This window comes from Harpia harpyja, chromosome W, assembly GCF_026419915.1.
Source record: "Harpia harpyja isolate bHarHar1 chromosome W, bHarHar1 primary haplotype, whole genome shotgun sequence".
Taxonomy (NCBI): Eukaryota; Metazoa; Chordata; class Aves; order Accipitriformes; family Accipitridae; genus Harpia; species Harpia harpyja.
Genome location: NC_068968.1, coordinates 1,725,880 through 1,751,132, shown reverse-complemented (window position 1 = coordinate 1,751,132; position 25,253 = coordinate 1,725,880). Strand labels below are relative to the sequence as shown.

Below are 25,253 nucleotides of genomic sequence, written 5' to 3'. Positions count from 1 at the left end.
AATAGTACAACGTGTCTTTCAGTAAAGCTGAGGGCGCAGGGGATGAGTAAGGTATTCCTAAGCTACTTCTCAGCTAAGCTTCCTGGCATGGATGGGATAACTACAACACAGTGTGGTACAGCAGGGTTGTGTTTTTAAGCACATTCCTCATGGATCCAAGTCTCACTGATGGTGGACTGCGTCAAATGGGAAAGGGAGTGTGCACACCATCCAGCCGTCGGCATCTCCACCTGAGCTTTTATTTACTTTCCCGTAGGACTTCAAAAGCCTCTATCCTCTTACGCTGCCTTGCACCCCACACCCCAGGCTCCCACAACCCCTTTTTCTGCATTCTTGGTCCTCTTTTCTCCACTCTGAGCAGACACTTCCCCAGGAACCTTGGTCCCTCTCTTTGCATCATAGCAGGAATGTGTGCCTCCAGCATGCAGCAGTCAGATGCATCCACACCTTTTTGCGGAATGTTTTTTCAGTATGTGGTAAACCAGGTTATCATCCAAAAAGGACAGGTCATCATCAAAGGCTGTGGGTCTGCAACAAGCTTGCCTTACTTTGTCAGTGACTAGTTTTTTCTTTCTGGTTAAATTTTTTATAATTTTGTCATACGTGGTCTCGGCTGCATCACAAGATCCACTGCAATACCGGAAAATTAGCTCTTCTTTGGTTTCATATCCCAAATCCAAGTCAGTCACATTTAAATGTATTTCTGTTAAGACACATCCTCGATGTTTGCCCTTTTGATTCCTCCTTCCCTTTTTGCTGGAATTCTCTACGTTTGTGGCTGTGTTTTGCCGGTTTCTCTCCCGCCTAGAAAAAATTGGAGTCTGTTTATCCGGCGACCTCCTCAGTCTTTTAATGGTGGCTTGAATAAAGTCCACTACCTCATCAAACTGATCTGGATAATCCTCTGGCATATTAGCTGTTTGGGAAAGAGAGAAAAGGCTTTGTCACATGTCAGTTGTCATTAATGGAAGTTTATCCATTTGTGGCTAAAAAACATTAGACACATGCAAGCTCCCCTGCCCATTACTTCAGAGAGTGCGCCCAGGACCCTCAGAAATAAGGGAGAATTTGGAATGGTTTAGATCATCATGGAAACTCATTTGGGGGAAAAGAAATGAGATATGTATGTATTTCTGTAGGTGTCTGCTGATGCTTGGTAGCACTCTGGCACGCCTTTCAATATAGAATGAGCCCTGTTAAAATCAAGGGAAAGAAAAGCATGTCATGATACAAATATTAGTTAATGGGTATATGAAGCTACTGTAGAGAGGTTATACAGGCTCTTCCCAGCAAAGCGGCAAAAGGACAAGGTTTCTTTAAAGAAATTTTGTGATTATAATTGTTAATTGTTGTCTTTTCACACCAGCAGTGGTTAGTATTGCCAAAGCCACCTATTGATAAGGTTTTTGGGCAGGACAGAAGGAGGAATTTCCTGGGGTGCCAGGCTGAGCTATTATTCCTGGCTGAATGCCTGCTTTTTTTAATGCTTTTAGGGGTTAATTACTATCAGAGCTTTTGAAAAATTTCTCATGGAACTATTTCATATCACAAGATGCTGATTAGATCAAGTAGAAATAGGTCAGAATAGAAGTATTATGTTAATTTTCAAGGGAAATGTTATTAATGCATTTTCTTTTTATAAAATTAAAATATCTATTTCATTTTTCATTTGATATATACTCTACCAGAGATAAATTATTCAAGTAAGTTAAATGTTGAAGTTAATGAAATGTTTTGATACTAGCAGAATGAACCACTTCAAATTGAGTGAAATTGGATGTGTTCTTCTGAAACATTCTGAGATTGCAGCTTTCCATCATGATTTGGAATAAAATCACATTTTGAAATCTTTAAACTTCCCATGGACTAAATCCCTCAATGTGATCTGCTTTAGCGAATACAGTGATTTAATGGAGGGTCAGGCTGTCAGGAGCCTGTGTGTTGGTGCCCTTATATTATTAATGATTGTCTCTTAAACACGTAAACAACATTGCAGTATTGAGATTTTTTTTTTCTCGGTTATTGTGCCAAAAATCGAGTCTTTGAGGATTCACTTCCTTTGCATGAAGACCTAAGAGGATGCTTCTTTCTGTACTTAACTCCTAAGTGCCCACCCACGTAACAGACCAGTGTCACACACCTGGCCCTGCAGGTAAGGGGGCTCCATCTCCAGAAGGACGCCTATGAATGTCCCAGGAACTGCAAACATTGGGAAAGGTGATACCTGACAGAGTGTGCCTGGCTGGGGGTTGGTACCTCCACTGAGCCACAAAGGCTCTCACTGGGTCAGGTGCTGAGATAGGAACAGCTCCTTAGGCAAAGGCTCAGCATCACATTTCCCTAATAAGCACTATAACAGACAGGAGCCCTGATGGGAGACCAGGCAGCAAATGTACCCAGCCCACATGCGGTGGCATGGACTCTGTTAACAGGAGAGAAGAAGACACAAGGCTGCCTCCCATTGCCTAGCAAAGGTGCACCTTTATATCCTCAACAGAAGCACCAAATATGCAGGAGATGGGGGGCAGCAGGATGTTAACTCTGTTAGTGCAAAAACCTGCTGAAAAACAGTGCATCTGTACTTAAGGAGGAATATGGACCCCACTCCAAAGCAGCCACATCCTAGAAGCCTCCTTCCATGATAAAATAGGGATGGATCAGAAGTATACAGTTTTTCATGGACAGCTCCAGCAAAATAGTGCAGACTGGTAAAAGAGTCTACAGGCAATCTTGTACCGTTGACGTGCGGAAAACAGACTCCACAATCAGTAAGATTGTAAAGTAGGTATGTTCATTCAGCGCTGGGCAGCACAGGGGGGTAGTCCCACCAAAGTCGTGCGCGCCTGACTCGGCAGTTCGCTTCAAATTTATACAGTCAAGTGTTACATATACACAGAGTTTCACAATACGCCTATACCTATGCATGACCTATCCTCACTTCATATTAAAATTAGCTTCAAGAAGTCATTTCCATAGTCTCCTCTCAACTGCACTTGCGCAGTGCCTCCTTATGGTGGTCGTCTGGTGGTCGCAGAGATGAAGATAGACGATTCCATCACCGCTAGTAACCTCTTTTCTTGCACAGGCTCAGTGGTTTCTTGGCATTCACCCAAGCCGCAAGACCAGTCTTGGCTGGTTCTTGGGACCAGCTCCTGCTTCTTATCAGGAACCGTCTCTGCCTCATTGGCTGGTTCTTGGGGCCGGTTCTTCTTATCAAGGACTGTCTCTGCCTCAGCTAATTTCAACAACGTAAGCGCTAAACATCATCTTTCATCCCCCTTTATTATATCTACTGAGATTCTTTTGACTCCCCTTGTCTCACCGTCACATAACGGGGGTGACACATGGGAAGTGGGATTCTATAAACTGTAGAGTTTGGGACTGGGAAAAGTGGATTCCACTGTGTTTTACAGGTATCCAACGCTAATGGCAACAATCTCCCAGACCAGTGACTGTGAAAAGACATGAAGGAGGGATGGCTGCTACCTATACAGCTATACGGGACCTGAACAAAGCAGGACCTTGTGCCAAGTCCCATAAGCCTGTGAAACCAATGGTAAGTGCACCCTTCTTGCACTCGTCTGTCATTAACTCTGTAGCAGGTACCAAAATACCCACTATGAGCCATACCTACTGGAAGGGGGTAGCTTGGATCCCCCCAGTTTATATACTGGGCATGACATAATATGGTATGGAATACCCCTTTGGCTCATTTGGGTCAGCTGGAGAGTCAGTTGGAGAGTGAAATACAACCATCAGGGAAGTATACTAGGTTTTAATGAAATCCATGCAAGGATCAACCATCAGGAAGGAGCTGGGAGATTGTTACAGAGAAACCCAACCTATACGTGGAGACTCTTGTCTGCAACCTTCAGCCTCATGTGTCCATTGGATGCACCACCTGGCTCTGTTGCAGGACAGGCTGGTCTGCCTATACCATACAAATACTGCCCTACTGAGCAAGGTCCAGGTCAAGGCGCTGGGTGGGCTATGTTCCTTAAAAGCAAGAAGGGGTAGATACCTTGCTAGACTCAAGCAAGCAAGATGATCCACGTGGAGCTGGCACAGCCCCCATCGCTGAAGTACAACCTTGGCCCTGGCACAGATACAGATGGAGAGGAGTTTGGCAGGAGGCACTTGTTCTTGTTGCTGTGGGACTGAGTGGTTTCTAGGTTTCTTACGCAGAAGCTAGGTTTCTTAGCTTATAACCCAATAGGGGAATGATGTGGCCCTGAGGAGATGGCTCTAGCTGTGCCATTCCCTGCTCTCACCTTCAAATTACCCCCTCATACTATTGTAACTACCCCAGCCCACACCTCTGTCACATATTTCTGGCCTAGTACTTCTAGCAACAATATGACACAATGAGACATTGGCTATGGAGAGTGAAATACAACCATCAGGGAAGTATACCAGGATTTAATGAAATCCATGCAAGGGTCAACCTGTGGTGGTGCAGCCCCCCAGGCCACTCTGAGATCTCAGGATAAGCCATGCAAGCTTTGGGAAAACCTCCCATTGTGCTGTTATCTTGATTACAAGTGCAGAGACTTTTGGGAGTCAGGCACTCTTTAGCAACACCTGGGCCATCTGCTGCCTGAATTGCATATCAGAATGACTCAGCACAAATTGTGGCCAGAATGTAAAATAATGACCAAAGCCAATCATGTCGAGACCCTATAAATAGCCATCCAAGGAGAGACCCTTTGAGCTCTCTGGGACTGCAGCGGGCTGTGTGACCCAGTATCTCCCCCTGAGCTGGGATGCCTCTCAGGGTAGATTTTGCAAGGACTTAAAGGCCAGATTTCACAAGGTTTACTGACTGTCCGTTGATGAATGCCGGCACATAAAAGTGAGTAATTCGTGAAACTCACGAGAGGGAAATCTTAATCATAGGTTAACCTCTGTGTGTGTGTGTGCGTGTGCGTGGGTTGTATCTGTGCATGTGCATTTGCAGTTTGGTTTGGAACTATTTTGTCTGTCTGTGTGGTTCAGAACTGTTTTATCTGTCTGTGCATGTGTGTGATTTGATTTAACCTCCATATGTGTGCAACCCTGCTGTAAGTTTTGGGTGATCCTTGCCATTTTCGAATCTTTAACTAAGTCGCAAATTTGATTGTAACAAATTCCATTGAATCACTCTGTTAAATTGGCTCATAATTAAGTACTGTTAAAGTCATACAACCTAATCTTGTGATCTATCTCAAAAATATTAATAAATCTTAAATTGCTGCTAAACCAAAGCCATGTAACAAAATCTCATTCGTGACACAACCATCAGGAAGGAGCTGGAAGATTGTTACAGAGAAACCCAACCTATACATGAAGACTCTTGTCTGCAACCTTCAGCCTCATATTTATCCCAAATCTGGTATGCTGCCTTTGCAGTGAGGGAAGTAAGTCCTCCCCCCCCACCTAAGAAGGGAGAAACAAAACTGTGGATTACCTGAAGAAATAACAAACCAACTAGACACATCATTTTTAAACTGCTTGCAATTCAGGTGCAAAAATGTCACCTACCCCTGCAACAGTGCTATATGCAGGAGTCTGCTTTAGTTAAATATTAATCAGAGTTATAGGGTCCAAGCACTGTTCTGCCCAAGCCAATCCAAGTATGCCCTGGAGGGTAGATAAAGAGGGGGAAAGGCCCATGTTGTGGACTGTGTCCCTGCTTGGAGCCCATGCTGACATCTATCCTGGTCCACGCATGATGACTGCCCCAACTGCACCAAGGGAGCTAATGTTGCTGAGAGCCTTCTGTGCTGCAAGTGGCGTATGATACTTAAGGTGGAGGAAACACACCATAGATGAGCCCTATGCAACGCTGCTAATGCAGGCATGGGATGTCAACACAGCAGAAGGTGGAAGCAGTAGGGGAAAAAGTAGATCAAGTAATCAAGCCAACGGGGTATCCAACTAGAGGAGCCCTACCTACACACATGGACTTGCTGCAACTAGAAGATGGGGTAATTGCCAGCGTGGCTGATCCTGCTAATCTCACTGGGGCTCTAACACAAACCATGCAAGAAGCGCTCCAAGCTGTAACCTGGGATGAAGCGTGCGTGGCTGATACATCTAACAGAGCCAAGGATCCCTACTCAGCTCATCCCCTATTGCAACATCAGGCCACACGGGAGATTCGCCAGGAGGGATGCCAGCACTATGAGTAAGATGAATGCCAATTTTCTGTCTCCAGGGTAGAGTTCCCCTTCAGCCCAGGGGACTGGAAAATATCCCAAACAGATATCCAAATCTGTCCAGAGAACTCCTGCAGTGACCCCCAGTATTTGGAGATTATATCGCTTGAGGAGACACAAGGGACATGGGTGATATTAGAGAACCGGTGGGTGGACATAGAGCCCCTCTCAAGGAAATGTGCTGGACCTATCGACCCTGGTCAGTGTCTGCCCGCCTACAACCACACATGCTGTTACAGGACTATGTGTACATGACATTAACCACAATGGCAGCTGCATTACTGGGCTACCCAGTGAGTCCTTGCAAGTTGTTGTAAGCAACAACACCCTCTACCTGTGGAGCCCCAAACTAGTCATGATCAATGCACCGATGCACTTTTTGGCACATTCCAACTGGACTGCCAATGTGCCCCAAGTTTGCTTCCAAAATTTAGCACTGTTTGAGGAACACCTCCAATCCCCCACAATCGACCATCCTCAACACAATCCCAAAAAGCTGAGTTTCAACACACACTCAGTGGTGTGGGCCTGTGCTCTTGGTACTGTGTCAAGCACAGCTGGACTCAGCAACCACTGAATCATGGACCCAAGCAATGGGGCTCATACTGATCGTATGTGGCTTGGTGCTAATTTTCTGCTGCTTAACGACGCGTAGTCATCAATGTGACTACAAACATTCACTAAGAGTGGCTCGCAGGGATTTGAAGGAAACCTTGACAGTCAGGAGTGAAGTGAGAGTTGACTTAGTGGCCTATGCCAAGGTGCCAGTCATGACTCAGTAGGGATATTCAGTTGTTCAATAAGTATGGGTGCAAAGCCTGAGAGCCTGAAACAAAATGTCGTAAAAAAACTCTTGAAGTAGGACCCTGGGCAGCCAAGCAGAAATGCCAGCATTAACACAAGGCATGATGGGTTGAAACAAGGCACTAGAGATAAATGCTAAGGAAGCTACCACCAGACATCATATATGAATAAGCAATAACCACTGACCAAGGACTAAAGACCATAAAAGGCTAATGGACAGCAGGGAAGGTGGAGAAGACTGACAGCAGGACCACCCCAGCCTGATGGGCACTTGGTAGATGTGCTCCAGGGATGCCCAGAGACCTCCCCACACCACAGCCATTGCCTGCTGAGCACTTGTTTGGTCTCTGCACTGCAGTAAGTGCTGCTGGGGGTGAAGAGGGTGCTGAGCCGAGCTGCATGGCTAGGGAACACCACTGAACTCATAGGGATGCCTTGGCATCGAGTGCTGGTTTGTAACCTGAATAAAGCTACTTGATTGAGCCATGATCTGTTTTACTTAGTTACCCCTCTGTCTCAAACACTGTTTAGAAACTGTTTATAGTCTCAGAATGACGGTCAACAGCCTGGCATCTTCGCTACTCTAATACTGCATGGACTATACTGACTTGACTGTGCAGCACACAGAGCTTTCTGTGGGGATTTCACATCCCTGGGAAATGAACATACTATTATCCCTTCTTATAAAATATACAGTTTGGATGTGTGTATATGTGTGTTGCATTTACACATACACACATACAAAATGCCAGCAGAAAATGCTCAGATAGTATGGCAATAAAGGCAGTAAAGATCTCTGAGCAGTAGTCCCTGGCTCCAGGGTGTGAAGGAATTAGAATTTAAAAATCTGAAGCCACCTAGGATAGGATAGGATAGGATAGGATAGCCCACAACAGCACGTGCTCAATATAGGTTAGTGAAGGTTGGTTCACACATACATGAGTGTGATGCACCTCAAAGCAGGCATTCCCTGAGGGAAAGGACCCTACATCCTGGAAATGTAAAATCCTCCCTCAGGGGGCACAGGGCCTCTGTGTATCTTGTTCACAGCATAGCAAAAAGGCTCACAGACCCCATTGGTCTTCCATGTTCAGCTGAACCAGGGCTCTTGATCTGCCAGGGGTTTTTCACAGGATCAGAAAATGAATAAAAAAGGAAAGAACGAAACATCACAGGGCTGGTGAACATAGGAATCCAGAAGAGTGACCAGGCTGGGCACAGAGCTGGTCAACACCAAACATCCAAAACTCCAGGAGTCAAACAAAAATAAAGAAATGTGACTCATTTAAAAGACATTTAAAAAAACCAAGAACATTTACATCGTTTGCTTGCTGTTTGCTTGCTTTCTGAACCTTTAGGGCACACTCAGATCATAGTTTTGACCCAACCTTTCAGGTTAGGAACACCCCTCTTGAATGCAAACTGAAATTCTCGCCTCACTGCTGCTCTCTGGAACCTGAGGCTTTGACCTGCCTGTCCCCGAGCACAGTCCCTGTCCCCTGAGCACTGCAAGAGCTGGCAGTGTGTACGGGTGCAGGTTCCTGCAGCCAAACACCTGTGGTGCTCCCCACCAACCTCTACAGAAAGCCACCCTAGAGCTCTGCTTTGGGCATCCAGGGAAACGTGCCTTCCTCTGGGCATCTTCCCCACTGCGAACCCCCCAAAGCCTGCTTTTGCATTTCCAATTAATTAGAGACACTGTGTGCCAGCAGGATCGGGATCTGATGCCTGCGCTTTTTAGAAGAATAAATTATACAGTGTTCAGACATACTTCTACATAAAATAGGTCTAAACAAATATCCAAACCAAACTGTCCTGGGTTCAGCTGGGATAGAGTTAATTTTTACAGGAACCTGGGAGGTGGGGGGGGGGCATAGCCGGGGCAGCTGACCTGAACTAGCCAAGGAGCTATTCCATACCATGTGACATCATGCTCAGTATATAAATGGGGAGCGGGCCGGGGGGGAGGGCTCTGGACTTTCGGTGGCGGAGCGTCGGGTTCCGGGTGGTGAGCAGTTGCACTGTGCATCACTTTTTTTTTTTTGTATATTCTTTCATTAGTACCGTTGTTGTTGTTGTAACCTTTTTTTTGTGTTGTCCCAGTAAACTGCCCTTATCTCAACCCTCGAGGTTCCAGGTTTTTTTTCTTTTCTCCCCTCCGTCTCCTCCCTATCCCACCGGAGGGGGGCGGGAGGAGTGAGCGAGCGGCTGCGTGGTGCTTTGTTACCGGCTGGGCTGAAACAACGTCAGTCCTTTTTGGCGCCCAACGTGGGGCAGGAAGGGTTGAGATAACGACAGATCTGGCCAGAGCGTGTTGAAACAAATTTGTCATACGCATTTCTTATATTAGATAAATAGATGTTAGTCACAATGTTGATTCATTTGTTTACATGGTGGCGTTTTGTAAGTTCTTATGTGCTCTATGTATTGCCTGTAGTTACGTTTCTCCCCTCTGGGAGAGTGATTGGGATTATCATTTTGCTGTACTGGGCAATGTCGACTTGTGAAATGATTACATCACTGGTCATGAGGTTAAGCTGGTATCTGTATGAGGCAGTGATATCATTTCCATACTTCGGGCACCTTCTATCGGATTTTATTGGTAATTACACTCACTCCATGGGGAAGTTAGGGGGGGATGCTTCCCCCCGTCCGTTTGCCTCCCTTCTCTCCTTCCGACTAATTACAACCGCCTTTGAGAATTTTGAATATCCTTGGGATGCACAAGCCAGTGTGCTGTTAGTGCTATGCCTCCTGAATATGTTTCAGGTCTTGTTTAGGGCTACAAAAAGGCTCTTTAAGAGTACCACCCAGAGATCTGCCCAAAGCTGGATATTCATGGGTGGAACGGCATGTGGGAGGATATGGGCAGGTATCTAGAGAACTTCTCACCTCCAGTGGCTTGGAAGTTCACTCCCGAACAACTACAGAACCCTCATGAAGTGGTAGAATATTTGAAAGAAAAATGCTGTGGCTATTCCAAAGACGTACAAGTCACTGCACTGTGCTGGGCCCTGGCCAGTATATACCAAACACTACTTGATATTAGGCAGCACCCTCAGGGGGAAAAGGGGGAAAAGATGGAAAACAGGACAACAGGCACCGTGGCAACCCAAACCCCGACAACAGGCACCGTGGCTACCCCTACCCCGACAACAGGCACCGAGGTTACCCAAACCCCGGAGACAGGCACTGCAGCTAAACCAGAGAACCAACCTGTGCCAGTATCAGTCACCCCTGTACAGAAAAAGAAACACACAAAGAAATCAGTTCGCTTAGTGAGAGATGAAGATGAACCAGGGTCATCGCGAGAACAGGAGGAAGAGGCAGAACCTGAAATAATTACCCGATCTCTATCCCTGAGTGAGTTGCGTGACATGCAAAAAGATTTTAGCCGCCACCCAGGTGAGCACATTGTTACCTGGCTGCTCCGATGCTGGGATAATGGGGCTAGTAGTGTGGAATTAGAGGGTAGGGAAGCCAAGCAGTTGGGATCTCTGTCTAGGGAAGGGGGCATTGACAAGGCGATTGGGAGAAAAACACAAGTCCTCAGCCTCTGGAGGCAACTTCTGTTAGGTGTAAAGGAAAGATACCCCTTCAAGGATAAAGTTACATGTCACCAAGGCAAGTGGACCACCATGGAGAGAGGTATCCAGTACCTGAGGGAATTAGCCGTGCTGGAGGTGATTTATAATGATCCAGAAAATGCGCAGTCACCCACAGATCCAGATGAAGTCCAATGCACACAACCGATGTGGCGGAAGTTTCTACGAAGTGCACCACCAACCTATGCCAACTCATTGGCAGTAATGTCCTGGAAAGAAGGCAATGGACAAACGGTGGATGAATTGGCTGTCCAACTCCGGCAATACGAAGGAAGTCTCTCTTCCTCCCTACGGGCCTGTGTCTCGGCTGTAGAGGAATTGTCCCGAGAGTTCCAGCAATTCAAAGTGGATATGTCCTCCTCCCCACCTGTACAGGCCCGCATCGCAGCTATTGGGAGTAAGCACTCCTCTGCCCAAGAGAGAGGAGAGAGAAAGTACACACGACGGGCTAACCTGTGGTTTTACCTGCGTGACCATGGAGAGGACATGAGGAAGTGGGATGGAAAACCTACCTCAGTCCTGGATGCACGGGTACAGGAGTTGCGAGAAAAAGCAACCAGAAAAGAGGATTCTTCTTGGAAAACTGCTGCTCCAGTTTCCCGTGAGCAGTCCCCCAGATGCAGTAGATGGGCTGATCCCATTTCTGATCCTCTTGAAGGGACTTCTGATTCACGTGTGCGAAAAGTGAGTAACGGATATTCTAACCAGGATTAAAGGGGCCCTGCCTCCAGCCCAGTGGAGGAGAGGGACAACCGAGTCTACTGGACAGTGTGGATTCGATGGCCTGGCACGTCCGACCCACAGGAATATAAGGCTCTAGTAGACACTGGTGCACAATGCACCCTAATGCCATCAAGTTATAAGGGGGCAGAACCCATCTGTATCTCTGGTGTGACAGGGGGATCCCAAGAGCTAACCGTATTGGAAGCTGAAATGAGTCTAACTGGGAAGGAGTGGCATAAACACCCCATTGCAACTGGCCCAGAGGCCCCGTGCATCCTTGGTATAGATTATCTCAGGAGGGGGTATTTCAAGGACCCAAAAGGGTACTGTTGGGCCTTTGGTATAGCTGCATTGGAGATGGAGGAGATTGAACAGCTGTCTACCCTGCCTGGTCTCTCTCAAGACCCTTCGGTTGTGAGGTTGCTGAAGGTTGAAGAACAACACGTGCCAATTGCTACCACGACAGTGCACCGGCGGCAATATCGCACCAACCGAGACTCCCTGATCCCCATCCATAAGCTGATTTGCCAATTGGAGAGCCAAGGAGTGATCAGCAAGACTCACTCACCCTTTAATAGTCCCATATGGCCTGTGCGGAAATCTAGTGGGGAATGGAGACTAACAGTAGATTATCGTGGGCTGAATGAAGTCACGCCACCGCTGAGCGCTGCTGTGCCAGATATGTTAGAGCTTCAATATGAACTGGAATCAAGGGCAGCTAAGTGGTATGCCACAATTGACATTGCTAATGCATTTTTCTCCATTCCTTTGGCAGCGGAGTGCAGGCCACAGTTTGCTTTCACTTGGAGGGGCGTCCAGTACACCTGGAATTGACTGCCCCAGGGGTGGAAACACAGCCCCACTATTTGCCATGGACTGATCCAGGCTGCACTGGAAAAAGGTGAAGCTCCAGAACACCTGCAATACATTGATGACATCATCGTATGGGGCAACATGGCAGAAGAAGTTTTTGAGAAAGGGAAGAAAATAATCCAAATCCTTTTGAAGGCTGGTTTTGCCATAAAAGAAAGTAAGGTCAAGGGACCTGCACAGGAGATCCAGTTCTTAGGAGTAAAATGGCAAGACGGGCGTCGTCACATCCCTATGGATGTGATCAACAAAATAGCAGCTATGTCCCCAACGACTAATAAAAAGGAAACACAGGCTTTCTTAGGTGTTGTGGGCTTTTGGAGAATGCATATTCCAAATTACAGTCTGATTGTAAGTCCTCTCTACCAAGTTACCCGGAAGAAGAATGATTTCAAATGGGGCCCTGAGCAATGACAAGCCTTTGAACAAATTAAGCGGGAGATTGTTCACGCAGTAGCCCTTGGACCAGTCCGGGCAGGACAAGATGTTAAAAATGTGCTCTATACTGCAGCTGGGGAGAATGGCCCTACCTGGAGCCTCTGGCAGAAAGCACCTGGGGAGACCCGAGGCCGACCCCTGGGGTTTTGGAGTCGGGGATACAGAGGATCCGAGGCTCGCTATACTCCAACTGAAAAAGAGATATTGGCAGCATACGAAGGAGTTCGAGCTGCCTCAGAAGTGGTTGGTACTGAAACACAGCTCCTCTTAGCACCCCGACTGCCAGTGCTGGGCTGGATGTTCAAAGGGAAAGTCTCCTCTACACATCATGCAACTGATGCCACGTGGAGTAAGTGGGCCGCACTGATCACACAACGAGCTCGCATAGGAAACCCCAGTCGCCCAGGAATTGTGGAAGTGATCACGGACTGGCCAGAAGGCAAAGATTTTGGAATGTCACCAGAGGAGGAGGTGACACGGGCTGAAGAGGCCCCGCTGTATAATAAACTGCCAGAAAATGAGAGGCAATATGCCCTGTTCACTGATGGGTCCTGTTGCATTGTGGGAAAACATCGGAGGTGGAAGGCTGCTGTATGGAGTCCTACACGACTAGTCGCAGAAACTGCTGAAGGAGAAGGTGAATCGAGTAAGTTTGCAGAGGTGAAAGCCATCCAGCTAGCGTTAGACATTGCTGAAAGAGAAAAGTGGCCAGTGCTCTATCTCTATACTGACTCATGGATGGTGGCGAATGCCCTATGGGGGTGGCTACAGCAATGGAAGCAGAGCAACTGGCAGCGCAGAGGTAAACCCATTTGGGCGACCGCACTGTGGCAAGATATTGCTGTTCGGATAGAGAAGCTAGTGGTAAAAGTACGTCACGTAGATGCTCATGTACCCAAGAGTCGGGCCACTGAAGAACATCAAAACAACCAGCAGGCAGATCAGGCCGCCAAGATTGAAGTGTCTCAGGTGGACCTGGACTGGCAACATAGGGGTGAGCTATTTATGGCTCTGTGGGCCCATGATACCTCGGGCCATCAGGGAAGAGATGCAACATATAGATGGGCTGGTGATCGAGGGGTGGACTTGACCATGGACACTATCGCACAGGTTATCCATGAATGTGAAACATGTGCTGCAATTAAGCAAGCCAAGCAGCTAAAACCCCTGTCGCATGGAGGGCAATGGCTGAAATATAAACAGTGGGAGGCCTGGCAGATTGACTATATCACACTCCCACGAACCCGCCAAGGCAAGTGCCATGTGCTTACAATGGTGGAAGCAACCACTGGATGGCTGGAAACATATCCTGTGTCCCACGCCACTGCCCAGAACACTATCCTGGGCCTTGAAGAGAAAGTTTTATGGCGACACGGCACCCCAGAAAGAATTGAGTCGGACAACGGGACTCACTTCCGAAACAACCTCATAGACACTTGGGCCAAAGAACATGGCATTGAGTGGGTATATCACATCCCTTATCACGCACCAGCCTCCGGAAAAATGAAACGATACAATGGACTGCTGAAAACTACATTGAGAGCAATGGGGGGTGGAACTTTCAAACATTGGGATACACATTTAACAAAAGCCACCTGGTTAGTTAATACTAGAGGATCTGCCAAAGTTATACTCACAAAGATGTTTCTTCTTAGATCATTTGCTAGTGGGAAATATACAATTAATGTGCCTCTAACTGTGAGTGCAATGAATCATCCTCATTTTTTGCTGCTTATGCAGATGACTGTGGTATACCATTTATTCATTAATTATTTTTGTATTTAGCTTGCTTTACAATAATATTTTCAGGTACTTATTATAGTGGACAAGCCCTATCCAAACACAGAATCTCCCCGTCTCACACCACAAAGGTATACTTTCGGAGACCCTCAGAGTAACCTGTTTGTAGAAGTGTGATCTTAGTGAGGTTAAAATTACCAATGTGATGATCAGTCTGCTTTGTAAAGTAAAAAGGTGTGAACTGTGGTGTGGATAAAACATTTATTTTATTAAAAATTAAATACTTTTCATGAAAAACAAAGCCCATCATGTAGGCATCAAAGCAAAGGCAGGTGTTAAAGCTAGTTATACTGAAAAGTTTTCAGGATTTAAACAATTAAAATATCACTTCTCTGAGGCATGACTTTGCTTTCATGCCTTGCATGAAAATCTGTGAGGCTAAGAGTGAAATGGAAACCAGTCAGTTGTGTCCATTAGTAAATAGAGCATCAAACACACCAGGGTCAGCTCATCTTTAAATGTTTAATACAGTTCTGGTTCACTACCTCACCCCCTGCCTTGCCAGCTCCCAGGAAACATTGTGTCCTTCCCTCCAACTCAGAGAGCCCTTAGAAATGGAGCTGGTGTCTCACTTGTCTCTCATCAAGGTAAAGTGCTAAGTAACCTGGAGGATGACTCCAGGGCCATTCACACCAGTCAGGTACAATAAGGCAGCACTGGAAAAAGGCACAGGTTTAACCTACCTGGTGTGCTTGTTCCTAATGGAGTGGCCAAGTTTTGTGTTTGTAGGTCACTAGCTAACCCTGCTGCTTCCCATGTGTTGGTCATAATGGCAAATCTGTAGAGTACTTAGTATTTTCACACCGTCATGCTTGGCAGTGCCTCCCCTTGCATCCTTTGCCTGCTTTCTCGCAGGTATGAAATACTGGTTCCTACCAGGAGAAGAAAGGGGAGAAACAACAGGACCATCATAATTGCTGCCAGTTGGGGGAATGACCTGATAACAGAGGGAAAAAGCAAGGTCAGGTGAATTGAGTGAAGTAAAGGAAGCTGCCTTGCAAGCTGACCTGTCCACAAGAGTTCTCTTGTTCTTTGGTCCAGGCAGGAGTTGTTCATCAGATCCTGCCTGACTTTGGGCTGGCACCCAGGGCTGGATCTCTCCTCTGGCCCCTGGGCAAAGGGGTGTCTCACCTGGCAGTCAAGCAGCAAAGGAGCAGCAAGAGGATGTGGTCTTGCCTCTGATTCAGAGCTTTGAAAAGCCAGCTCTGAAGCACTGAGGAGCAGACAGCTTTTCAGCAGTCGCTCTTGAGGTTTTGTGACAGCTCCTGCAGTAGCTGCCAGGAGCCTGTCTGCACTAGGGCCTTATTGTACGGGGCTGTGTGGGTACTTGAGCACCCACGAGGCAGTCTCTGCATCTGAAGAAGTTATGGCATAAACAGTGTAAAAGGGGGAAAATGAAAAAGTGGCAGTGCCCTGCCTGAAGCCACTGACTGAGCAGGAGCCAAACCTGGGTGAAGCACATACCTGCCTTGTTGCCCACCATGTCTCCTCACTAAGGCCTTGTACCCCTCCAAATCCATACCATGCTGAATAAATCTCCAGCTTCCCAGTAAAACCTGGGTTTATGCTTAATATTTGGTTCTGTCCCATCCCTGCAAGAGCCTCAAATGAGTACGTATGACTGGGACCTGAAACCTGTGACCTCTATTAGCAAGAAGGCATGCAGCCAGCTAACAGGCACGGCACTGAGACTTTAACGGAGGAAATACTGTTGGTAATAAAAAGAAATTCTCTTTAGCGTTCCTGGTGCAGAAGTGATCCAGCCCAGCCCTAGCACAACATCAGTAAACCCCCACATCAGTCACCCAGCCCCACCTTAGTGCCAGCCAGAAATAACAGCAGAAGTGTCACTGCAACAACAGCTCAACCCTACTCCAATCAAGCAATTGTTCCTGGGCTGCCCGTGCTCTTACACTGCACCTCCCATTGGGGCATTTACTCCCTGGGGCAGTAAAGCAGAGCCATCCGGGAAAAACCATGGCTGATGCCCCTACTGTGACAATCTCTGCTGCTATCAGATTTTGATCTGACCTATAAATAATACACATTTTTCTACTGTCAGTCACATTTCACTACCTGCATTTCAACCTGTTTACAATAGGAACAATATGAAAAGTTTTAATATTGCAGTTCGGAAAATGTTCTTATTATAATAATCAGTCCCTTGCTCTAGGACAGGTGCTATGTGCTCTGCTGCAGGAGGTCTCACGCTGGGATGTGTGGACCATGACCTGTCAGATGGCATCGGCAGCTGCTCGGAGGCAGCCAGGCTCCAAAGAGCTCTGCCCCCTTCCCAGCCGATATGCTGGATCCATATCTCCCTGTCAGAAATTTCCTGAGTAATTGATGGTTTTGCCAAAGAAATCTTACACGCTTGGGATGGGAGCAGAGGTAGTTCAGATATTTGTATGTAGCTTGTTAGTTAAAGTGGATATGACTAGCTTGCCTCTAAAAACATGGCCTCCTGAGAAGTTTTGGCATACCTACTATAACACTGCCTGGCCCAGGCTCAGGAAAACAAGTATTTTGATTTCAGTGTTTGCTTCTTTTGAAGCCTATTCCTGTTGAATAATCATTAAAGCATTTGTACAAGTCCCACTGACTTCAAAGAAATGTACCTGCAGGTTTCAGTTTAAGTGCTGTACCAATACATACAGACTAAGGCAAAAGCCTAAATATCTACTAGTGTCATACAATGTGGCTTTATTCCTTAAAAAGAATGCTGATATTTGAAATGTCTTACATAATTCATTTTCTGTCCTTGATCTTAAAAACAGACATAATCTAATGTATATTTTGTGTCTTAATGCTTTGTACCTTTCTGTCCTGGTTTCAGCTGGGATAGAGTTAACTGTCTTCCTAGTAGCTGGTACAGTGCTATGTTTTGAGTTCAGAGCGAAGAATGTTGATAACACTGATGTTTTCAGTTGTTGCTCAGTAGTGTTTAGACTAATGTCAAGGATTTTTCAGCTTCTCATGCCCAGCCAGTGAGAAAGCTGGAGGGGCACAAGAAGTTGGCACAGGACACAGCCAGGGCACCTGACCCAAACTGGCCAACGGTGTATTCCATACCATGTGACGTCCCATCCAGTACAGAAACGGGGAAGTGGGGGGCAGGGATTCGCCGCTCGGGGGACTGGCTGGGTGTCGGTCGGCGGGTGGTGAGCAATTGCACTGCGTATCATTTGTACATTCCAATCCTTTCATTATTGCTGTTGTCATTTTATTAGTGTTATCATTATCATTATTAGTTTCTTCTTTTCTGTTCTATTAAACCGTTCTTATCTCAACCCACGGGTTTTGCTTCTTCTCCCGATTTTCTCCCCCATCCCACTGGGTGGGGGGGAGTGAGTGAGCGGCTGCGTGGTGTTTAGTTGCTGGCTGGGGTTAAACCACGACACTTTCTCAAATAAATCTTTTTGATTCTGTTTTCTTTCTTCTCTTTGTAATTAGGACTGGATTTCCAAGAATCATTGAAATCTTTCCTTTGGTTCCCCTTACCAAATATTACTTGATCAGAAACTACAGTTGTTTTTGTCAAAAATTACAATTGTGCAGTGTCAACATTTCTACCAGCGCTAATGTGGCAGTGGCCTATTTAGATGTCTGATGACCCTGGTTATGTTGCACTATTTAGTATTCCTCATTTATTACTTGTCATTAACTTATTACCTCAGAAGTATGAGACTCCTCAACAAGTGCAGTTATATGGGGGTTTGCCTATGTACTACAAGTTTTAAGTTGCAGTTGCTTGGTAGTGTGCGTGGGGGATAAGGACTGGATATTTGCACTAGATATCCATCCCTGATCATCTGCAGTTATGGGGGATGGGACTCGATGCCCCCAATGGCTTCTCTCAACCTCTGTAACTTTAAATATTTTAAACTTACTTTATGCAGTCCTAATCAGGAACAGTGAGTCTTATGAGGAGCGGCTGATGGAACTGGGGTGGTTTAGCCTGGAGAAAAGGAGGCTGAGGGGAGACCTTCTCACTCTCTACAACTACCTGAAAGGAGGTTGTAGTGAGGTAGGTGCTGGTCTCTTCTGTCAGGTGGCTGGAGACAGGACGAGAGGAAATGGCCTCAAGTTGCGGCAGGGGAGGTTTAGATTGGATATTAGGAAAAATTTCTTTACTGAAAGGGTTGTCAGGCATTGGAACAGGCTGCCCAGGGAAGTGGTTGAGTCACCATCCCTGGAGGTATTCAAAAAACATGTAGACGAGGCACTTCAGGACGTGGTTTAGTGGGCATGGTGGTGTTGGGTTACAGTTGGACTCGATGATCTTGAAGGTCTTTTCCAACCTAAACAATTCTATGATTCCATGATTCTAATTTACAAAGACATTACAACCTATCAATCTGAGGATCCTATTCTAGTGGACAAATAATGCCTCCCCCATCAATTCATCAATAGTCACTACACAGCTGAATTCTTTAGCCTTCCAAGAAAGGTTTTGCAGCTTGTCATCTGCAGACCCTGAACACGGGGATTTCTAAAATATATTGAAGAGGCCTATGAAAGGTGACCAAGAAAAGCATGTTCAGGTATATTATCTAGCAACCCACACCTGCAAAACATCTAAAAGGATCCATACTTCAACTGGGAAATTTTTGAGGTCCCTAAATTGAAAAGGAGCAAAGACATAAAACTTTAAACAAAGGATAACTTTTAACATGAGAATAAAACCATATTCTCTTGCATTTCAGTCCTTTCCTCCTTAAGTCTCAGAACACCCTTCACAGGAGTATATTCAGTAGTTATACCTGAGACTGTGGAGAAATTGGCTTCTAGGGCTAAATGCATGTGGATTTACCCAGATGTGTCCTGTTCTTTCTTTTTTTAGAATTTTGCCCTTTAAAAAAAGGTGACTTTGAATGCTTAAGATTTCTAAAACCCTAGATAACCTGGGCATGCCCATGCAAACAAACTTTACTGTATATATATGCTGGCCCAGGGACACACGCACACTCGGTCTGACACTGGCTGGATGCACCGGCTGTACTGGATACACACAGATCAAATGACGCAGTGTGGCACCTGCTTGGTGTGGCAGATACCTCTCCGATGCATTGGATTTACTGTGCATGGGCAGGTTACCTCTGTAGCTTCTGGGCATCTTAGACTAAAGCGCATATGCCACACCATAAGTGTGTTGAGCAGGAAAGCCTGGACAGAAATGTGAGAGTTCTGGTTCGTAACACTGAATGTGCCTAATAAATACTGTAGGGAAGGAAATGCATTCATTTGGAAATATAATTTAATAATTTTTTGCCTTAAAGAGCCCTACAATATCACTGTTTATTCTAGATACCTTCCATACTAGTTGATAATGTTGCAGCTAAATGCAGTAACTTAACATTAAATACCCCTTAGCAGGGGTATGAAGAATGTTTAATAGAGGTATAATGCACACATAACACAGTGTGTTATGGTATAACATACCAAAGGAGCTCCAACAACAAATGACCATCCAGTGGCCATGGAGTAACTCAGTCATTATAATGCAAAGAAACATCTTTTCCTTCTATTAAGAGGGAAAAGCCTATAGTGAGATTTTTCATTTAATTATACATGCGTACCGCTAGTTCTTACTAAAGATGCCTACTTGATCAAGAGACTGTATATCATATCCTGGATCTTAGGATACTCCAGTCCTCACATACATGTTGATTATGGCCATACAGCAGCAAGAAGTTACAAAATGTATTCACTGGGAACTGCATATAAGTCAAACCAAGTGTTTGGCTCCCTCTGCACTGTCATGCTTCTGAAGCTGCTGACTTAGTTTTTAGCTTATAGTAATTTGGTTTATATTTGTTCACAGTTGCTATTTAAGCTAATTGTGTCCTTTCCCCAGCAGACTGTAGCATGATGAAAAGAAAGGGTTTTCTAACTTTACAAATGCTACAGCTACTCTTCTTCATGTGAAATAAGCTATCCCATGAACACTGATGCCTAAAACACCTACAAACACTGGATTAATCTCATATGCACTACATTTATGGAGGCTACTCTCACTCCAGCGTCCAGTCAAGTAAAAAATGCAGAAGACTGCAATTGCCAACACCCTCTGCCATCTCCAATTACTGCCCTGAACAGCAAAGGTCAGCACATTACACCTGATAAGCCTGGGAGGTTAGGACCTTGCCTGTAGGCTGGAACGAAGGAAGGTTTCGAGCCAATCTGAAAGAGATGGGGTAGCATCAGGTGACCTCAGAGCACTTTGCAGAGAAAGAAGTCCCATCAAATGAGAACACAAAAAGGTGTAGAGGGCCTGGGAAAACAGATCTGTGCTCCAGCAAGGTGTTTGGCCTGTCCCTAGGAGTGGGACAGATCTCACAACCCTACTAACCCCCACTGCCGGTGGTGTATGGGAGACCTGACCTCCCTGGAGTAAGAGCAATGCACACCTCAGAGCACAACTGCTACTCCCCACCCAGTCTGCGTGGGGATCACTTTAGGGGAGAGCAGTACACCCCTCTTTGAACGCATGCAGCACCCAGTCTTGCTCAGCACCCACACACTGCCCTATGCAGATGAACCAACATGGGTGATGATGGCGCTCCCACTGCTTTGTGAGCTGCCTCTTGTAAAGGCCCTCGGCAAAGCAGCTGACCAACAGTATCCACAGAGATATTAATACATGGCAGGTCCACCAGCAGATGAGCCAGGGAGCTGCAAGCACGTCTGCATGCTCATGTCATACTGCCCTCTGCTTGTAAGAGAAACCTCGGAGAGGGAAGTCTACATGGTGTAGAAGTGACTCCTCTTGTGTATGTCGTTCTACATCTTTCGTGTGCTGAAGGGTGTGTGCCACCAAATGGTAAGCGGAGAAACAAATATGTCAAAGACACTGACAGTAGTGACTCGAACAAAGTGCTGCTGTGGCAGGAAGGCAGCGATGTGCCTGGACAGGATCAGCCTCGTGGGCTCTGTGTTTGCAGACTGCTCTCCAGACACCACACACTTTTAAATCAACTAAAAACGGCATAAAAGTGGATCAAAGTATTTCACTGCTTCGGTACAGCCACCTTTCTGCAGGTCTCCCCTGACTCATCTGACTTGGCAACATAATAGAGAAGAGTTTCTGACTTTCGGGCATGGGTGCTGTGTAAACCACTGCTGTGTAAAGATCACAGGAACTCCCTGGATTTTCCCCGATTTCTGTTGTGAAGAACAGCACTGTTTACTTTCCCCTTGTAGCCAGGCCCATCTATTTGTGATCTACATTGTTAAGAGATTGAGACCAAACTACAATCCCTTTCTGAAATTACTATCATCCTGGGCGATAACCTGCGACCCAGCTCTGCTTAGCAAAGCCTACATCTGTACCCTGGAAACAGAGATTTCTGGAAGAGGCTGTCTATTGATACTACCATAGCTCAGGTAAAACACAGGTCATCTTTCTTCCCACTTCTTGTTTACCCAATCCACAGAAAAGAAAGGAGGAAACAATGAGAAGTTTTGGACACTAGGAACAGACAAGACTGCTACTGCTACCTGTGCCCTCGAGCTACTGTGGAGAAATCAGCTCACCAGGAACCACATTCCCAGAAGTAAGTTTCAACATAAAAGCAGGATCATACAAATACTCCCACCCTGGAAAGACAGAGCATTAATGCTCTCCCACCCACTCTGCTTTCCCCCTAATGCTCTTCTTCCCACCAGCGCTGCAGCAAGCCCGTGCAGAGGGGACCAGTACAGTGGCCTGAAAAGCTGATCACTGCCTCTCGTAGGATGGCTCAGTGTCCTTGTACCTTCCCCGCCACACAGCTTGCCATGGAGATCACCATGTGTGACAGCCCTGCAGCCCTGGCAGGCTGGAGCCCTGGGAGGAAGCACTTTTGGCTGACCTCCCTGCGTGGAGGGGCTGAAAGGATGTCAGGGCTGCTGGTCTGCGAACAGCAGGAGACTGGGCTGGGCTGGGACGAGGCGTCAGCCTGGGAAAGATTCCAGCAGGGGAAAAACACAAGCAAGAAAAGGAAATAGAGAAGACTAAATGGGGAAGGACATAGATATGTGTGCATGGGGACAGACAGAAGAGGAGATGGATGTTGGAGAGGGGATGCAAAGCGGAGTCATGGCACACGATTCCCTGCTCGGCGCCTCCACACTGCATTAGTCCAGCTGCTCCAGGAGAAACCAGAGTGGGGCTGCCCGTGGCTGGAGCCACAGCAGGCACAGGGAAAGGACATGCCTCCAGATAAGGAGATAAAAATGAACTCCAGTTACTGTATACTGTCTGCATCCTGCAACGAGCTGAACAGAGAGGGCTGAGCAAGGGCAAAGGGAGCAACCTCTGAGCTGCATCTGTGCCTTTGCTAAGTGAGTATCTCCACAATTCATGTGAGTATTTTGCCACTTCTTACTGAGTCATATTAACTCTCACTTTAAAAAGCCACTGGTGTTAGCATAACACTCACATACTGCTGTGAAAATCCTGTATCTGCTATTGTAGGAGACCTATTATTAGCAAGGCATTATTATTATCTGTCATTTGGATTGTAAGCTGTCTTACTGTGAGCCAGTTCATGTGGATTGCTCTGCATCAAGCTCCTAACCCTGCCACCACTACTCTTCTGTAAATTTCCACACGGACACACTAATTTCGAGATCAGGATCCAAGGAGGATTTAATGAAACTCAGCAGCACTCCAGGATGTGTACAGTGCCTCCCACCATGGAGCCGAATCTCCATCAGGACTTGTGCCCACTACAGACAGTGAATAATTGCATTGGCAGGTCTGAGCACAGAGATGAGCTTAAAGCAGTGGGGAAGGAGATTCAGTGCCTGCAGTGGGAGGTGTATGTACCTGATCCTCCTCCTGGCTCCTTCGCATACAACTAACTTTCCCATCTCTCTGGGTTTTTCAACCAGAGGGATCTTATGACCACCAGAAAGGTAGGGCTGGAGGTGGGAGGGAAGGGGGGCATTTCCATTGCAATTGCCAATCCCAAGCTTTGGACAATGACTTGGTTTGGAGCTGCTGGAGCCAGACCAGAACCACTGACCCTGCCTGGGGGAGAAGTGGGGGGGGAAGGGGGGAGAAAGTGGGGGGGGGAGGGGGGAGAAAGTGGGGGGGGTCCTTTCCTCACCCTGATGCCTGGCAAAGGGGAGCAGGTTTAGCAAGACAGCGGTGGCTACAAAGGGGAATGTTTCTTACAGTCACTCTGCACAGCATAGGGAGGCAGCAGGCTGATGGGGGAGAGATCGTCTTCAGGCCCCTCTACCACTGAAGGGGGCCCCTTGGGAGGCATCTTACCAGTGGGCAGGGGTGAGGTAGAGACCATGTTGAGCAGCACCACACAGACAGCCACAACATCCCATAACTTCATCTTAGATCTCCTTCCAACACGGGCCCCTGGCAGAGAGGTGAGGCAGGGTTAGCTCTCAGCTGCTGTGCTCCCCCAGTCCTGCCCCCTTCCCTGCCAGCCCTGAGACAAAACTGTGCAGCCTCACACCCTAGATCAGCCTGGTCCATCCTGGCCAGGCCCAGGGACAGAGCAGGGGGAAACAACCTGTGCCCAGCTCACCTTCCCATCTCCATCGCCTCCCAGAGTAAGGGAGATAGGCTCTCCCCAGCGAACGAGTGGTGTGGGAGAGGGCAATGCAGGGTGGCCTCCAGCCCCTCTATGCCCAAGCAAGCTGCTTTGGGGGATGTGGGCAGGCAGGTCCCAGGAGCCTGTGACCAGGGACGTGGGGGTGTGACCATGTCCCTGTGCTGGCAGCCAGGTCACCTTGTGCTCATCCTCCCCCAGCACCTGGGCAGCACCAGGGCACCTGTCCCTGGGCTGGGCCAGGGTGGACTGGGGTGTGGGGCTGCATGGCTTTGCCATGCTACAGGCAAACCTTCCTTACCCTTTCCTTTTCCTTCTCCTCTCCTTTTCCTTTCCTTTTCCCTTTTCATTTTCCTTTTCCCTTTCCTTTCCTCTTCCCAGTCTTCTTTTCTTTCCTTTTTCTCTTTCCTTTTCCTCTTTTCCTTTCCTTTCATCTTTATCTCCTTTCCCCTTTCCTTTTCCTTTCCCTATCCTCTTCCTTTTCCTTTCCTTTTCCCTTTCTTCTTTCCTTTTCCCTTTCTTCTTTCCTTTTCCCTTTCTTCTTTCCCCTTCTGTTTCCATATTTCCTTTTTCCCTTTCCCCTTTCCTTTCCAATTTCCTCTTTGAAAGGAAAGGGAAATGGAAACACTTTCCTCTCCTTTTCCCTTTCCTTCTCATTTCCCTCTTTCTTGATTCTCCTTCTCATTTCCTTCTCCTTCTCTCCTCCTTTTCTTTTTCTTCCTTTTCCTTTTCCTCTTTCTTTTCCCTTCTCTTTTCTCTTCTCTCCTTTTCCTTCTCTTCTCTCATTCCCTCTCTTCTCCCTTTCCGGTCGCCCCGCCCGCAGTCAGCCACAGCATGTACCCCGATGGCCGCCGCCCGGGGATGACAGCTGCCCCCAGCCCGGTTCGACGCGGCCCGGAGGGGCTCGGCTGCTGCTCGGGACCCGCCGGCGCCTTCCGCCCGGTGCGCGCTTTCCCCGCCGGCCGCTGCCTTCGCACCTCGCCGGGGCCGGGGGGCTGCGGGGCGACCCTGTGCCCCCGGGGAGGGTGCCCGCCCCGGCTCTCCCACTCCGCCGCGGCCCTCGCCTCGCCCTCACCTCTGAGCTGGTCTCGTCGGACCCGAGATGGACATTAACGCCGGGGAGCCGAGTGGCCAGACGGGCGATGCATGTGGGCCAGGTCGGGGGCCGACCGCCGGGACTCCCTTTGCGCGGGGGTGGAGGCGTGGGGATGGGGATGGGGGTGGGGGGGGCAAGGGCGCAAGTCTGGATGGAGGCAGAG

The 25,253-nt window shown here is 47.3% G+C and overlaps 1 protein-coding gene across 2 annotated transcripts; it reads right to left on the bottom strand.

Annotated features, from left to right (window-relative positions):
- Positions 1 to 431: 431 nt before the first annotated feature.
- On the bottom strand, positions 432 to 23,933 carry LOC128136144 (glial cell line-derived neurotrophic factor-like). Of its 2 annotated transcripts, none has more exons than XM_052775321.1 (2): positions 23,601 to 23,933; positions 432 to 916 (listed from the first exon to the last, which is right to left on the bottom strand). In XM_052775321.1, the coding sequence occupies exons 1-2, from the start codon at positions 23,770 to 23,772 to the stop codon at positions 432 to 434; spliced, it is 657 nt and encodes a 218-aa protein (XP_052631281.1). In that variant the 5' UTR covers positions 23,773 to 23,933. The 2 variants fall into 2 exon arrangements, with proteins under 2 accessions (XP_052631281.1, XP_052631282.1); XM_052775322.1 differs by having other exon boundaries at positions 23,700 to 23,933.
- Between the last annotated feature and the right edge of the window lie 1,320 nt (positions 23,934 to 25,253).

Excerpts from the sequence above, each read along its gene's own strand:
- LOC128136144 (XM_052775321.1), bottom strand. The coding sequence starts at position 23,772 with ATGAAGTTATGGGATGTTGTGGCTGTCTGTGTGGTGCTGCTCAACATG. Across the intron at positions 917-23,600 it reads CTATGCTGTGCAGAGTGACT|CTAATATGCCAGAGGATTAT; the intron begins GTAAGAAACATT and ends TTTCCCAAACAG.